The 14,281-nt window shown below is 42.1% G+C and overlaps 1 protein-coding gene across 1 annotated transcript in view; it reads right to left on the bottom strand.

Annotated features, from left to right (window-relative positions):
- Nucleotides 1–1,437: 1,437 nt before the first annotated feature.
- Nucleotides 1,438–14,281, bottom strand: part of LOC121552268 (sorting nexin-3) — a 51,211-nt gene continuing 38,367 nt past the window's right edge. Inside the window, exons 2-4 of the mRNA XM_041865044.2 lie at nt 4,399–4,494; nt 4,142–4,266; nt 1,438–2,309 (exon numbers count right to left, since the gene is read on the bottom strand). Coding sequence (XP_041720978.1) covers nt 2,204–2,309; nt 4,142–4,266; nt 4,399–4,494 — 327 coding nt within the window. The 3' untranslated portion in view covers nt 1,438–2,203. The remainder of the gene's footprint in view (nt 2,310–4,141; nt 4,267–4,398; nt 4,495–14,281) is intronic.

Raw genomic sequence — 14,281 nt, 5'->3', positions numbered from 1 at the left:
GCTGTATTCCATTTATTTTTATCCAAAAAAAAACTCCCTGGTCCTTTCCGGTGACAAGCATACCCATAACATTATGCAGCCACCACCATGCTTGAAAATATGAAGAGTGGTACTCAGTGATTGAATTTGCCCCAGACATAACGCTTTGTATTCAGCATAAAAAGTTAATTTCTTTGCCACATTTTTGCAGTATTACTTAAGCACCTTGCTGTAAACAGGATGCATGTTTTGGAATATTTTTATTATGTACAGGTTTCCTTCTTTTCACTCTGTCATTTAGGTTAGTATTGTGGTTATGTTGTTGATCCATCCTCAGTTCTCATATCACAACTGTTAAACTCTGTAACTATTTTAAAATCACCATTGGCCACATCGTGAAATCCCTGAGCAGTTTCCTTCCTCTCCGGCAACTGAGTTAGGAAGGACGCCTGTATCTTTGTAGTGACTGGGTGCATTATTACACCATCCAAAGCCTAATTAATAACTTCACCATGTTCAAAGGGATATTCAGTGTCTGCTTTTTTTATTTTTTTTTACATATCTACCAATCGGTGCCCTTCTTTGCGAGGCATTGAAAAACCTTCCTGGTCTTTGAGGTTGAATCTGTGCTTGAAATTCACTACAGGATTGAGGGACCTTACAGATAGTTATGTATGGGGTACAGAGATGGGGTAGTAATTCAAAAATCTGGTTAACCACTATTATTGAATACATAATGAGTCCATGCAACTTATGCGATTTGTTAAACACATTTTTACTCCTGAACTTATTTAGGCTTGCCATAACAAAAGGGTTGAAAACTTATTGACTCAAGACATTTCAGCTTTTAATTTTAAAAAATGTCTGCAAACAAAATTTTACTTTGACATTATGGAGTATATTGTGTAGATCAGTGACACAAAATCTAAATTTAATCTAGTTTAAATTCAAGCTGTCACACAACAAAATATGGAAAAAGTAAAGGCACTTTACAAGGCAGTTTTGGAATCCAAAATCACTTGAGCATGACCCACAATGAAGGTTACAATTCCCTGAAACTCCAGTGAGAACAAATGCCATTGGTTTTAAAGCTAGGCTGCAGTAAAGTGCACATTGAGCCATGACCAATGCAATGCCCCAGATGCAATAATACATTTGCTCAGGGGTTTCAAGTGTTGTCTGATGAATCAAGGGCTTTACCTTTAATTGCGTTTCATATTCAGTATAATGATTGAAAAAACCTCAAGCACAATTAAAAACATCATTAGTAGCAGTCAATGTCGTTCAATCCAATTAAAGTGAAGCAAAACAGGGTTCAGCAGGCTATCTACCATGGTTGCCATTGACAGGGGGATCTAACCTCTGTATATCAGAAGCAGCATGGACCAATGTGTGTGTCTATTCACTGAAATCTTTACTCAGGAAAAACATGACAACGCATCACCTCATGCGTATGAGTGAGTTTGACCTGTTTTATTGGAAAATGTTCTAAATAAACTAAATGGCACAGCAGTATACACATTTCATAAACGCACAGTCAGTTGGTAGAAATGCTGTGGGGTTCCCCTCTCTGGTGCATTTTCTCATTATAAAATAATTTACAGGCTAACTAAAAGGGGAAGTGCTGGCTGGTAGTACACACAGAGACACACATGCTTCAGTTTATGGTAGGGATGGACCGTCTACAAAGTGTGATTTTCAGAGTCAGGGACAAAGTGTGACAAGTCACAGTTATGGTGGTGAGGACAATCATTCCAATTGGACATTGAATAGAAACAACAGTGTGTAATGTATGGGGTTTCAACATGAGGATTGCATACATGGAAAGGTATTTTTTTTATATATTTCTTTAAAAATGAAAATATCCAAGACATACCTCACTGATAAATATAGATAACATACTGTAAAACACCCAAGTTCGTGGCGTTGAGACAACAAAAACGATATATTATTTTCAACCACAGTTATTACACGTAGACCATTTCCTAGTTTGATCCAATTGAGAGTTGAAAACGAGCACTACATGAGATCACTAATCAAAACGGAGATAAAAGACAAAGAAAGAAGAAAAGTGATTGCAAACAAAAGAAGAGTGAAGAAGATCTTACAAGTGTTTGTGGTCAGAGCAGAGCAGGACCGTTAGCAGTAGAGAGAGCCGGGGCCTGGCTGAGGATAGACCAGGGCCGAGAGTGGCCCGGGGCTGGCCCGTGTGGTGGCCCTTGTCTTAGGCTTGTCGTATTTTGGAGGGGGTATAGGTTTTGTCCACAGACTCATCCTGTAGAAACATGTGCAGACAGCGCTCGTTCTGGGCCAAGGGGTGACCAGCCACTCTGAAACACAAAACAGGGAGAGACACAGAGGTTACAAGTGGTTATGAATTCATGTTGTTACAGTCTGTCTGACATGGCCACAAAGTACATGGTAACAAAGAACACATTTTGTACATTCTTTTTTTTCCTGGAGAAAAATCTCTAAATACATTCTTTACCATAGTGACTTCCTTACTTAATCCTCTTTGTTCCTATGTGGAACATAGGGCTTCCATGAGAGAGTGCCATGAGAGAGATTGACCATAATAGGACAGTATTAAAGTACTGTGTAAAGTGTTGTCAAAAGTTAAGCAAAATGTGCCCACATTTTCAGCAGGTTTGTTTTGTCCAAATGGTCAGATCAGGTGTATTTAGAAGACCACTGACCTATGTATGATGGAATTGAGAGGGGAACAGGGAACACCTTTACTAAATGTTATTTTACATTCATAATGTCCCCATGTCACATCTGGAGCAGGAGGCAGAGAATTTGATAGAGAGGAAAGTATTCTGGGAAGCTGCTCATAATTACCATCAAGGTCAGGGAGAGGGATGGAGAGAGAGAGAAAGAAAGAAAGATGGAGGGGGGGAAGCAAAGGAGAACAAGGGAGCAAAAACGTGAAAGGGCACCTGAGACTCAAAAAAAATCTACTTCCTCTTAACAGACCAATTTCCCATGACAGACATACTCTCATCATCCTGTGTACTCAGCTACATTCTTAAATGGGAAATATTTCTGAAGGGCAAGCATGACCCCAAGGGTTCATGTACAGCAGAAACATTGTGGAGGATTTGAGGAGGCTTCCATTTGCCATTAGATGAGCATGTTGAGCCCCCCCTCCCGACACTCCATGCATGACTCAATCAAAACTGACATTTTTTTATGGGGTTCAATTAAACTGTAAATAAGCTGGCCCCTGGTCACACACAACCCTGTCCCCACTCCTCCATCCTAACTCTGACCGTATTCACACATTTTGTTTTTGAACAATATGGCCAGCGAACTTCCCTTGTGCTGTTCTCTCCCCTCTGCTGGGTTGTTTAGAAGTGATAACCATGTTTACCTCTAGGTAAAAGGTTCTCTCCACAATATACTCAATCACAGTTCATAACAGCAGAGCGAACCAACTCCACTCCGCTGTGCAGCTATTAAGTCTGAACAATGCCATGATCAACAGCAGTGTTTAATTTGAGGGAAAAAAAGATTAATTACCAACACATTCTTCGCTCTTTCGAATAAAAAACAATTTTTTCTCTCTCGCCACAGTCTTTTAGCGTACTTAATATTCTAACAGGTATAATTTGCACATGAAACAAAGATAATAGCCAAGTCTGCAATCAAAGCAAATAATAACAGCCCCACTGTAACTTTTATTGTTCTCTACGTGGGGGTGAGAACACCTTGGGTAAAAAATAAGCAGGGGTGCACACACCATCCATCAAGGAACCGCTCGCTGTAATTTGAGACTCAATTATCATAAATTACACATATAAGATAAAACTAATTTATGAAAAAAACAAGTACTAAGGGACGCACTTGCAGCCTCTTGTTCCTTTAACAGGCAATTATGAAGGAGAATGAAGGAGTAGAGATGGGGAGATGTCCTGCTGTATGTGTACAGTCTTAACGATGCCAAGAAAGATGAGAGAAAATCTGATTTATGTTAAATGTTTCATAGGCTCCTAAGGTTAAGATTGAGCCAAGAGTGACTGCATTGAAATGTTTAACAAACACACACGCCTACATGTACGCTCCCACACACACCTGACATCAATCAAAAAGTAGTAATAAATCGCAACACAGCACAACATCCAGGTTCTGTCTGTGTAGGATCTTGTCTGTGTAGACTCACTTGTTGAGGAACTGCTCCAGCCCAGCTCTCCGCTCCTCGATGAAAGAATCGTCAAATATCCCATCGTCCCCTCGGAACGGCAGCTGTCTGAACAGAGCCTTCCCTGGGAGAGGGGGTACCACCACCTGAGAGGGACACACACATGTTAACAAGTTCAAATCTTGTATCAGTTATATTGTTGTCTTTATCTCTTGGGTTTGATTAAATGATTCCTGTGTAAAGTGTATTGAGACTTGTAAACCCCCCAGAGGGCTCACCTTGCTGTCTCTCTCCAGCTCCCCTCTGAGCCACTCAAAGTCGCTGTACCGTCTCCGCACACGAGACTCCTTCAGCTTGAAGATGGGCAGGTTGGTCTGAAACAGAGAGAAATCAGGCTTAGGGGAACCAGAGCTAACATACTGTATAAGGGTAGCATAAATTGAAGGGTAACGAAAGACTGAGGTCAGAGAGTTCGAGTATAAAGAACACTAGGGATCAGTCCAAGAGAGTTTGAACTAAACCATGATCTTATCGAGTGGAAAGTTGGCTACATTGTCGATTGAGTCAGTGATAGATTATATTGATACTAAACATGTATAAAGCTTTTTTCACTAGGTCTCATAGCACACTGTATGTTACCATCAACCCATCCACCACCAATGAGTAGTTCAGACAGAAAACACCACGTATTCGTTTAACCATTTATTAGAAAGTAAATGATAATAGCTATACCAGTCCCCCCCGACTGAAACAAAAGCAGAGGCAAACAGGTGGAGGCTGGGGTGGCGGCGGGCTAGCAGAAAACAGACATGCATAGTGAGTAACACGTTACAGCAACAGCATGTCACCAAGAAACACCAACACATAACTTGCACGTGGCAACCATCAGAGGATGTGCAGAAATTGGTCAACTAAATATAGTGCCATATTAAGGTAGAGTGATGAATCACTCAGGTTTCCTGTCTGAACTGGCTACGCTTCATTAACCTGAGTGAATCACAGCCACCATTTTGTACCAGAGACACTCACCATACACTAGCTATGAGAGTGGAGAGTAGATGCGGAGTGAATGACCCACGCTTGCCATTGTGGCGTTTGGGCCTATCCTTGTGTGAAGCCCTCTGTGGCAAATGACTTAAGAGCCATACAAATAGAAATTCAATTGGAAATACTGTATTGAGGACTGAAAAATAAAAAAAGTTATCATACTGCTCACCAAGCTCTGATGCACTTTGGATTACCTTAGAGATAGAGAGAAAGTGGACAGTAGGTGTGGTGACCGGACTCTTAAAGAAATGTAAGTTGCTGTTTAAAGAGCACTGGAGAGTAGATTTCATTAAATGTTTCACTGAAGCGAACTGCAGCACATTAGAATACAATGCCAAAGCTCTTCACCTGTCAAGAAACCAGCATCCGGCGGCCATTCTAGCAACAATACACAGCCGGGAGGAAAGAAAATAAATTTCCTCATAGATGGACGACAATCACAGAAGGTCAGAATTCATGGAGAGCCACAAGAGCAGAACCATTGAGCAGTTGGTATTGGTATTTATTAGGATCCTCATTAGTCACTGCAAAAGCAGCAGCTACTCTTCCTGGGGTCCACATGAAACATGACATAATACATAGTACAGAAAATTATTAGTAAAGGACTGAACTACACTGAACAAAAATATAAACGCAACATGTAAAGTGTTGGTCCCATGTTTCACGGGCTGAAATACAACATCCCAGACATTTTCCATATGCACAAAAAGCTTATTTATCTCAAATTTGTTTACATCCTTGTTAGTGAGCATTTCTCCTTTGCCAAGATAATCCATCCCTCTGACAGGTGTGGCATATCAAGAATCTGATTAAACAGCATGATCATTACACAGGTGCACCTTGTGCTGGAGACAATAAAATGACACAAAAATGTGCATGTTTTGTCACACAACACAATGCCACAGATGTCTCATGTTTTGAGGGAGCGTGCAATTGGCATGTTGACTGCAGAAATGTCAACCAGAGCTGTTGCCAGAGAATTAAATGTTTATTTCTCTACCATAAGCCACCTCCAACGTCGTTTTAGAGAATTTCGACGTTTTAGAGAATGTGGCAGTACGTCCAACCGTCCTCACAACCGCAGACCACGTGTATGGCGTCGTGTGGGCGAGCGGTTTGCTGATGTCAACTTTGTGAACAGAGTGCCCCATGGTGGCGGTGGGGTTATGGTATGGGCAGACATAAGCTACGGACAACTAACACAATTGCATTTTATTGATGGCAATTTGAATGCACAAAAATACCATTACGACATGCTGAGGCTCATTGTGAGGCCCATTTTTTTATGGTATCTGTGACCAACAGATGCATATCTGTATTCCCAGTCATGTGAAATCCATTGATTAGGGCCTAATGAATTTATTTCAATTGACTGATTTCCTCATATGAACTGTAACTCAGTAAAATCAATGAAATTGTTGCATGTTGCATTTATATTTTTGTTCAGTATACATTTCAAATGTCACACATAGCTTACATATCAGCACATACACGTGATATCTAGGTCTAATCTATAATACAGTGCTAATTAAAATACAAGATATATAAAATGGCTGTGTCTCTTCACAGTCCCTTTTGTGCAGTAAGGTATTCTTTTATCTGGTTTTATTGCTAGCTTGAGTTACCTGGGTGGCAGAGAGTTCCATGTAGTCATGGCTCTATTTAATACTGTGCGTTTCCCAGCCTCTGTTCTGGACCTGGGGACTGTGAAGAGACCTCTGGTTGCATGTCTTGTGTTGTACCGATGAGTGTCCGAACTGTGTGCCAACTGCTTGAACAGACAGTTCGGTAACTTCTACACATCAATACTTCGCACAAAGACCAATAGTGATGCAGTCACATGCATGTTACTGACATTTCCCTCCGTGTACATCTAAGTGTGATACGTGCTGCTTTGTTCTGGACCAACTGCAATTTACCTATGTCCCTCTTTGCCGCACATGACCACACAGCTGGGCAGTAGTCCAGGTGCGACAAAACTACGGCCTGTAGGACCTGTCTGGTCAACTGAGATGTCAAGAATGCAAAGCATGGACAGACCTCTTCCCATTTTAGCAACCATTGAGTCTAAATGTTTTGACCATGACAGCTTACTATCTAGTTGGATGGATGCGGGGCGATGTGTGTGAGCAGAGGCGAACTGATTGATGAGCAGGAGAATGAAGGAGTGTGTGATAAAAAGATGGATAGGTAACTGGCGGGCAGAGCAAATGGATGAATAAATGGGGGTATGAGGGGGGTACGGACTGTGGGGGACTAATTGAGCAGACATGGCCTTTTGGTCCTCATGGTCTCCCTCTCTCCCTCCTCTTCATATTTTCCCTCTCTCTCCTAGAATAAGTCAGTGTTTTGCCCTTGAAACCCCTCTTGAGTCTTTTCACTGTGAAAAACACAGGCCTCTCCTCTTCTGTCCTCTCTTCTCCGCTTGGTCCTCTCTCTATCCCCCCCTCCCTTTTGGTCCTCTCTCTATCCCCCCCCCTCCCTTTTAACTCCCTCGGTCCTCCCTTCTCCTCTCTAAAATTATGGATGTTTCTCCTCTATGGTAATGAGAAGTAGAAGAGAGAGACATCTTTTGGCAGGCTTAACAACAAATTAAAGTTATTTGACAATAACAATAGCTTCTTTTTTTTTAAGATGCACTATGCAGAAATCTCTTCACCATTTCCTGGCTGCTAAAATTCAAATAGTTTTCCTAATTTCATGTGACAAAACGAGGAAGTATAATGTAGAGAATCATTGTACCATCTAAACCGCTGTGAAATATATTTTCCATAATCAAAAATATTGTATTTTCAGCTGTTTGAAGCTGGTGTACAAAACCAAAAGTTAAGACACAAAAACGAAAAGCATAGAAATAGCGCACATAGAACAGATCGACCACTTCTTAGACATGCTTTCAATGATAATGACAGATCTAACACACATTTCTATGTGAATTTGGTCAGCTCGCTCAAAAAGTTACATATTGCAGCTTTAATAGGCCATTGCTGCAAATAGAGAGTTTTCACCCCCACCCACCCCTCCAGAAACCTCTTTCTCAAAGCTAAGGATCCGGATCATGTTCTGCGCATGTCTTATTTTACACACACATACGTAGTTGCTGTTCACAATCCCCCTCCCTTCACGCACCGCTCTTTACTCACCCTCTTCTGAACTACGATGTAGCCTGTCTCTGCCTAATATTTCTGATCAGCAAAAATAAAAACCCTGCGGCGATTTGAACAAACATTCCAAGAAATGGCTATACAACCTTCTCTGTCTGTTGCTCAAGCAGGACGCAGTCCCTAAACATTGCATTGTAGCAAAAATATTCAGCATTTTGTGTGATGATGTAGGCTAATCTTTATAGTTGCTGCCATATCGTAGCCACTAGCGACTAGTTTCGGAAAAAATAACACTACTACTTTGACTGCTTGTGTGCCTCCTGCTTAGCCAATGCTTGCAATGATGATGAGGAAATAACATTAATTCGCTAATTAGATTGCGTGTGTCGTATCGGGTGAATGGTGGCAATTATTGCTGATAAACAAAGGAGTCCGCTCATACTGAACTTTGATCATAAGGTTTATTCAGATCACAAGCTTCAGCATAAGTGACAGATGTCATGACATCCGGAGAGCGACGCCTCAGAATGGCCGCTCTGCCTCTCTTTGTCTAGCCCCTTACTTATAAACAATGCAAAAAGATGGGTGGCTCCCTCTTCTGGCCAATCACCAGTCTCCCCTGGGGCGTCACCCTCCAAACGGCTACATTCAAACTTAAGATAAACAGTTCTTCTTTGTCCCTCAAGACTAGTCATAATCGTCATACACGACACGTGTCTGTGTCTTGCTTGTGTTTAATATGCTGCCTAGATAGCTGCATTTAACTCGCCACTTGAGTTTTGCATTGGGGCAAAAAACGATCTGCGTTTTAACCACACACAGGGCCTACTAAATGCTATTTTGCTTCTTAATGATCATGCAAGCACCGCACGAATATGATACCTAGCTATTCCTCTGGGCAGCCAAACCTTCTAGGCAGCCGAACGTGTATCTGGACCGGTAACCACAGTCTGACAATGGGCGAGTTTGTTTTGCGTCGTCCGGTGCGCTATTATTCCTTACGTCGTTTGTCAACTACTGCATTAGATTGCTTACTATTTGTGATCATAATCTTCATAGAGTTATGATGCAATATCGTAGTAAGAGTTGCTGAAAAAAATAACTAGCCAATGTTTGCAATGATCATGAGAAAATAACATTAAATCGCTATTTTGACTGCCTGTCTGTGTCTTGCTTGTGTTTGATATGCTTGCTTAAATATGTTTGCCGAAAACCAGCCCTAGGCAATACAGGCTGCGGCCCAGTCGCGTTATTGTTACCCCCTCAAACCTCACGCTAGCCACTTTCCCTCGGGGGAATCCCTGTCAAAACCAGACGCAGTTTGATTGCCATATTAAGTGGCGGTCCAATTCACAAATGTTACCCCCTCGGCCCTCGATTGAGCTTGAGGGAGTGAGTGAACAACTTTGATCACTTGCGGGGTTGATATAGCCCACAATTCAATGCAAACTGTAGTCACGTGTCAAACTCTGGTTGCTGCGAAATGTCAAATTTACTCAACACCGCTGGATGAAAAAACAACATAACATTGATTTTAGTGTTGGCAAAGCGTAATGACGCTCAAAGTGTCTGGGACTCGTAGTGAGGAGCCAATAAAGCGTAGCTAGCTAGCTAGCTAGCTTTCTAAACATATTTTTGGGAATTCTGAAAATGTATTGGAATAAATGAACTATAAAACTAGCTAGCCAGCTAAAGGTAACAGTAGCTAGCTACCTGACAGGAGTGCTAGCTACATTAGCTTGCTAGGTGCATCAATAGCTTTAGGTTGGTTGTTTTTAAGCTCAACTTCAATATTTCCACCAAGGACGTTGCCACTACGTTCATCACCCTCCCTCGATTGGATTTAGGGCCGAGGGATGTCTACTTCACGGTTGGACCGCACGCAGTGACTAGGATCTGGTTCCAATTATGGACTCTTTTGGCATTGAGGAACTACGTCACTGCCTACGTCGATAAGGGAAAAAAATATTCTGGGGACTCTCCCAACAAATCACAAGGCAGACATGCCAGAATGTTGTGATTCAAAACCAAAGTTTGCTGACAAAACCTTTGCAGTGGCTTTCGTTAAAGAGATTCTCCAGTACTTTTGTATACTTTTTAGCCAGTAGTTCTGAAAGTAGCACTTGCAAGCAAAAGTGGTCCCTGAAAATTGCATACTACATCATATACAGTGGGGAGAACAAGTATTTGAAACACTGCCGATTTTGCAGGTTTTCCTACTTACAAAGCATGTAGAGGTCTGTAATTTTTATCATAGGTACACTTCAACTGTGAGAGACGGAATCTAAAACAAAAATCCAGAAAATCACATTGTATGGTTTTTAAGTAATCATTTGCATTTTATTGCATGACATAAGTATTTGATACATCAGAAAAGCAGAACTTAATATTTGGTACAGAAACCTTTGTTTGCAATTACAGAGATCATACGTTTCCTGTAGGTCTGGACCAGGTTTGCACACACTGCAGCAGGGATTTTGGCCCACTCCTCCATACAGACCTTCTCCAGATCCTTCAGGTTCCGGGGCTGTCGCTGGGCAATACGGACTTTCAGCTCCCTCCAAAGATGTTCTATTGGGTTCAGGTCTGGAGACTGGCTAGGCCACTCCAGGACCTCGAGATGCTTCTTACGGAGCCACTCCTTAGTTGCCCTGGCTGTGTGTTTCGAGTCGTTGTCATGCTGGAAGACCCAGCCACGACCCATCTTCAATGCTCTTACTGAGGGAAGGAGGTTGTTGGCCAAGATCTCGCGATACATGGCTCCATCCATCCTCCCCTCAATACGGTGCAGTCGTCCTGTCCCCTTTGCAGAAAAGCATCCCCAAAGAATGCTGTTTCCACTTCCATGCTTCACGGTTGGGATGGTGTTCTTGGGGTTGTACTCATCCTTCTTCTTCCTCCAAACACGGCGAGTGGAGTTTAGACCAAAAAGCTCTATTTTTGTCTCATCAGACCACATTACCTTATCCCATTCCTCCTCTGGATCATCCAGATGGTCATTGGCAAACTTCAGACGGGCCTGGACATGCGCTGGCTTGAGCAGGGGGACCTTGCGTGCGCTGCAGGATTTTAATCCATGACGGCGTAGTGTGTTACTAATGGTTTTCTTTGAGACTGTGGTCCCAGCTCTCTTCAGGTCATTGACCAGGTCCTGCCGTGTAGTTCTGGGCTGATCCCTCACCTTCCTCATGATCATTGATGCCCCACGAGGTGAGATCTTGCATGGATCCCCAGACCGAAGGTGATTGACCGTCATCTTGAACTTCTTCCATTTTCTAATAATTGCGCCAACAGTTGTTGCCTTCTCACCAAGCTGCTTGCCTATTGTCCTGTAGCCCATCCCAGCCTTGTGCAGGTCTACAATTGTATCCCTGATGTCCTTACACAGCTCTCTGGTCTTGGCCATTGTGGAGAGGTTGGAGTCTGTTTGATTGAGTGTGTGGACAGGTGTCTTTTATACAGGTAACGAGTTCAAACAGATGCAGTTAATACAGGTAATGAGTGGAGAACAGGAGGGCTTCTTAAAGAAAAACTAACAGGTCTGTGAGAGCCGGAATTCTTACTGGTTGGTAGGTGATAAAATACTTATGTCATGCAATAAAATGCAAATTATTACTTAAAAATCATACAATGTGATTTTCTGGATTTTTGTTTTAGATTCCGTCTCTCACAGTTGAAGTGTATCTATGATAAAAATTACAGACCTCTACATGCTTTGTAAGTAGGAAAACCTGCAAAATCGGCAGTGTATCAAATACTTGTTCTCCCCACTGTATGTGCACCACATCAATGCTCTCTCTCGATCTCTCTCTGCTGTGTCCACTGAGCTGTTGGGCCTGCCCTGCATCCTCATTCGATAATGCTGGGCAGACATCTTGTTAGCTGTCACTCAAATGTGAGGTGCTGGAGCTCATTTGCTAGAACTCAAATTGCTAGGGGGCAGGCCCATGTGGGGGGAAATGTAGGGAAAATGGCGTAGCACAGCTTCAAGAAAACAGTCAAATCAAATCGTATTTGCCACATGCGCCGAATACAACAGGTATTTTACCTTACAGTGAAATTCTTACTTACAAGCCCTTAACCAACAATGCAGTTTTAAGAAAAGTAAGTGTTAAGTAAAAAATAGATAAGTAAAAAAATTAAAATAACTAATAATTAAAGAGCAGCAGTAAAATAAAATAACAGTAGGGAGGCTATATACAGGGGGTACAGGTACAGAGTCAATGTGCGGGGGCACAGGTTAGTCGAGGTAATTGAGGTAATATGTACATGTGGGTAGAGTTGAAGTGACTATGCATAGATAATAAACAGAGTAGCATCAGCGTAAAGAGTGGGTGGGGTGGGGGCAATGCAAATAGTCCAGGTAGCCATGATTAGCTGTTCAGGAGTCTTATGGCTTGCTGGTAGAAGCTGTTAAGAAGCCTTTTGGACCTATAATTTTTTTATTTTAATAGGACTGATGGAAGAGGCAGATTACTCGCTCGCCGTCGGATCCTTACAAGGCAACCCGACCTACGTCCACGATATCTCCGTCTCTTTCTCATGCAAATAACGGGGATTTGGGCCTTGTCGGGTGTCTGTAGAAAATCCTTCGGGTCCAACTCGTTGAAGAAAAAATCTTCGTCCAATACGAGGTGAGTAATCGCTGTCCTGATATCCAGAAGCTCTTTTTGGTCATAAGAGATGGTGCAGAAACATTATGTACAGAATAACAATGAACAAATAACACGAAAAAAACACATAATAGTACAATTGGTAGGGGGCCGTAAAACGGCAGCCATCTCCTCCGGCGCCATCTTGTCGCTTTCAAACAAGGGATTTAAAACAAGGGATTTCGTGGCTAATTGAGTTAAGACAGTAATTCTGCTCATAGATTATGTATGTATGAGCTACACATTGACACATCCAGCCCAAAGCGGGAGGTTTAAAAAATACTTTGGTCACCCAAGTACCAAAGCACGTCTTTAAGGTAGTTGATGCAAACTAGCCACTTGCGAAATGCACTCATTAAAAATACCCGCCGTGATCTCCATCTTGCTAGCTAATATTCAGTATTTTATTCATGCGGATAAAGTAGTGACGTAGGCAGTGACGTAGTTCCTCTATGCCAAAAGAGTCTATCATTGAAACCAGACCCTACCTAGTCACTGTGTTGCCTAGGGTCAGGTTTTTGAGACTACATGCAACTCAGCAGCTACGAAGAACATGAAATCGCTAGAGTGCCTTTGTGTCATGCTAATGTTTGCAAAGTTTGTACGAACATGTTGATCATGTCGCTTGTGTTCAACATGATAGCTGCATGTAGCCTAACACCTATTCTGAAAAAAGAACATGAAATCGCGACACGTAATGCATAGTTTGAACATGTCAACCATGTCTTTAGCATAGACTGTAAGAAATAGGTATTTAGTGTACAACTTGAAGTTTCCCCTCCATGTCAAGGAAAACGACGCGGCAGTGAAGCACTGAGTAGAAGCTACGTAGGCAGCGGAGTGGGCAGCAGCTACATAAAAAAAATCCTGCACACGCACAGAAATCTCCGTATCATTAGCCACGGAAAGCCGGGTTCCAGAAAATCCAGAACCGCAGCCACTCAGTTTTTAATACCACAAAAACTACAATGAAGTAAATTGGTAATATCAGAAAATGAATTAAAAGTAACCATGTGGCTCAGTTGGTAGAGCATGGCGCTTGCAACGCCAGGGTTGTGGGTTCGATTCCCACAGGGGACCAGTTTGAAAAAAATAAATGAAAATCTATGTACTCACTACTGTAAGTCGCTCTGGATAAGAGCGTCTGCCAAATTACTAAAATGTAAATGTAAAATGAAAGAGAAGATAGAACCCCCACATTAGGCAATGTTTTCTGACAGTTGAAAACTGAGGAAAATAACCTAAAAAGAGCAAGGTTGAGAGGAAAAAGTTCTAGAATTTGTCTGAGGGGCTCTAGAACACTACAACGAGAAATAAAGGAATGGTTTTTTTCTTCTCTTGCTCCTCCTTTCTTTCCC

Source organism: Coregonus clupeaformis, chromosome 36, assembly GCF_020615455.1.
Source record: "Coregonus clupeaformis isolate EN_2021a chromosome 36, ASM2061545v1, whole genome shotgun sequence".
Taxonomy (NCBI): Eukaryota; Metazoa; Chordata; class Actinopteri; order Salmoniformes; family Salmonidae; genus Coregonus; species Coregonus clupeaformis.
Note: the sequence above shows the minus strand (reverse complement) of the source record. Positions and strands in the feature narration are given on the sequence as shown.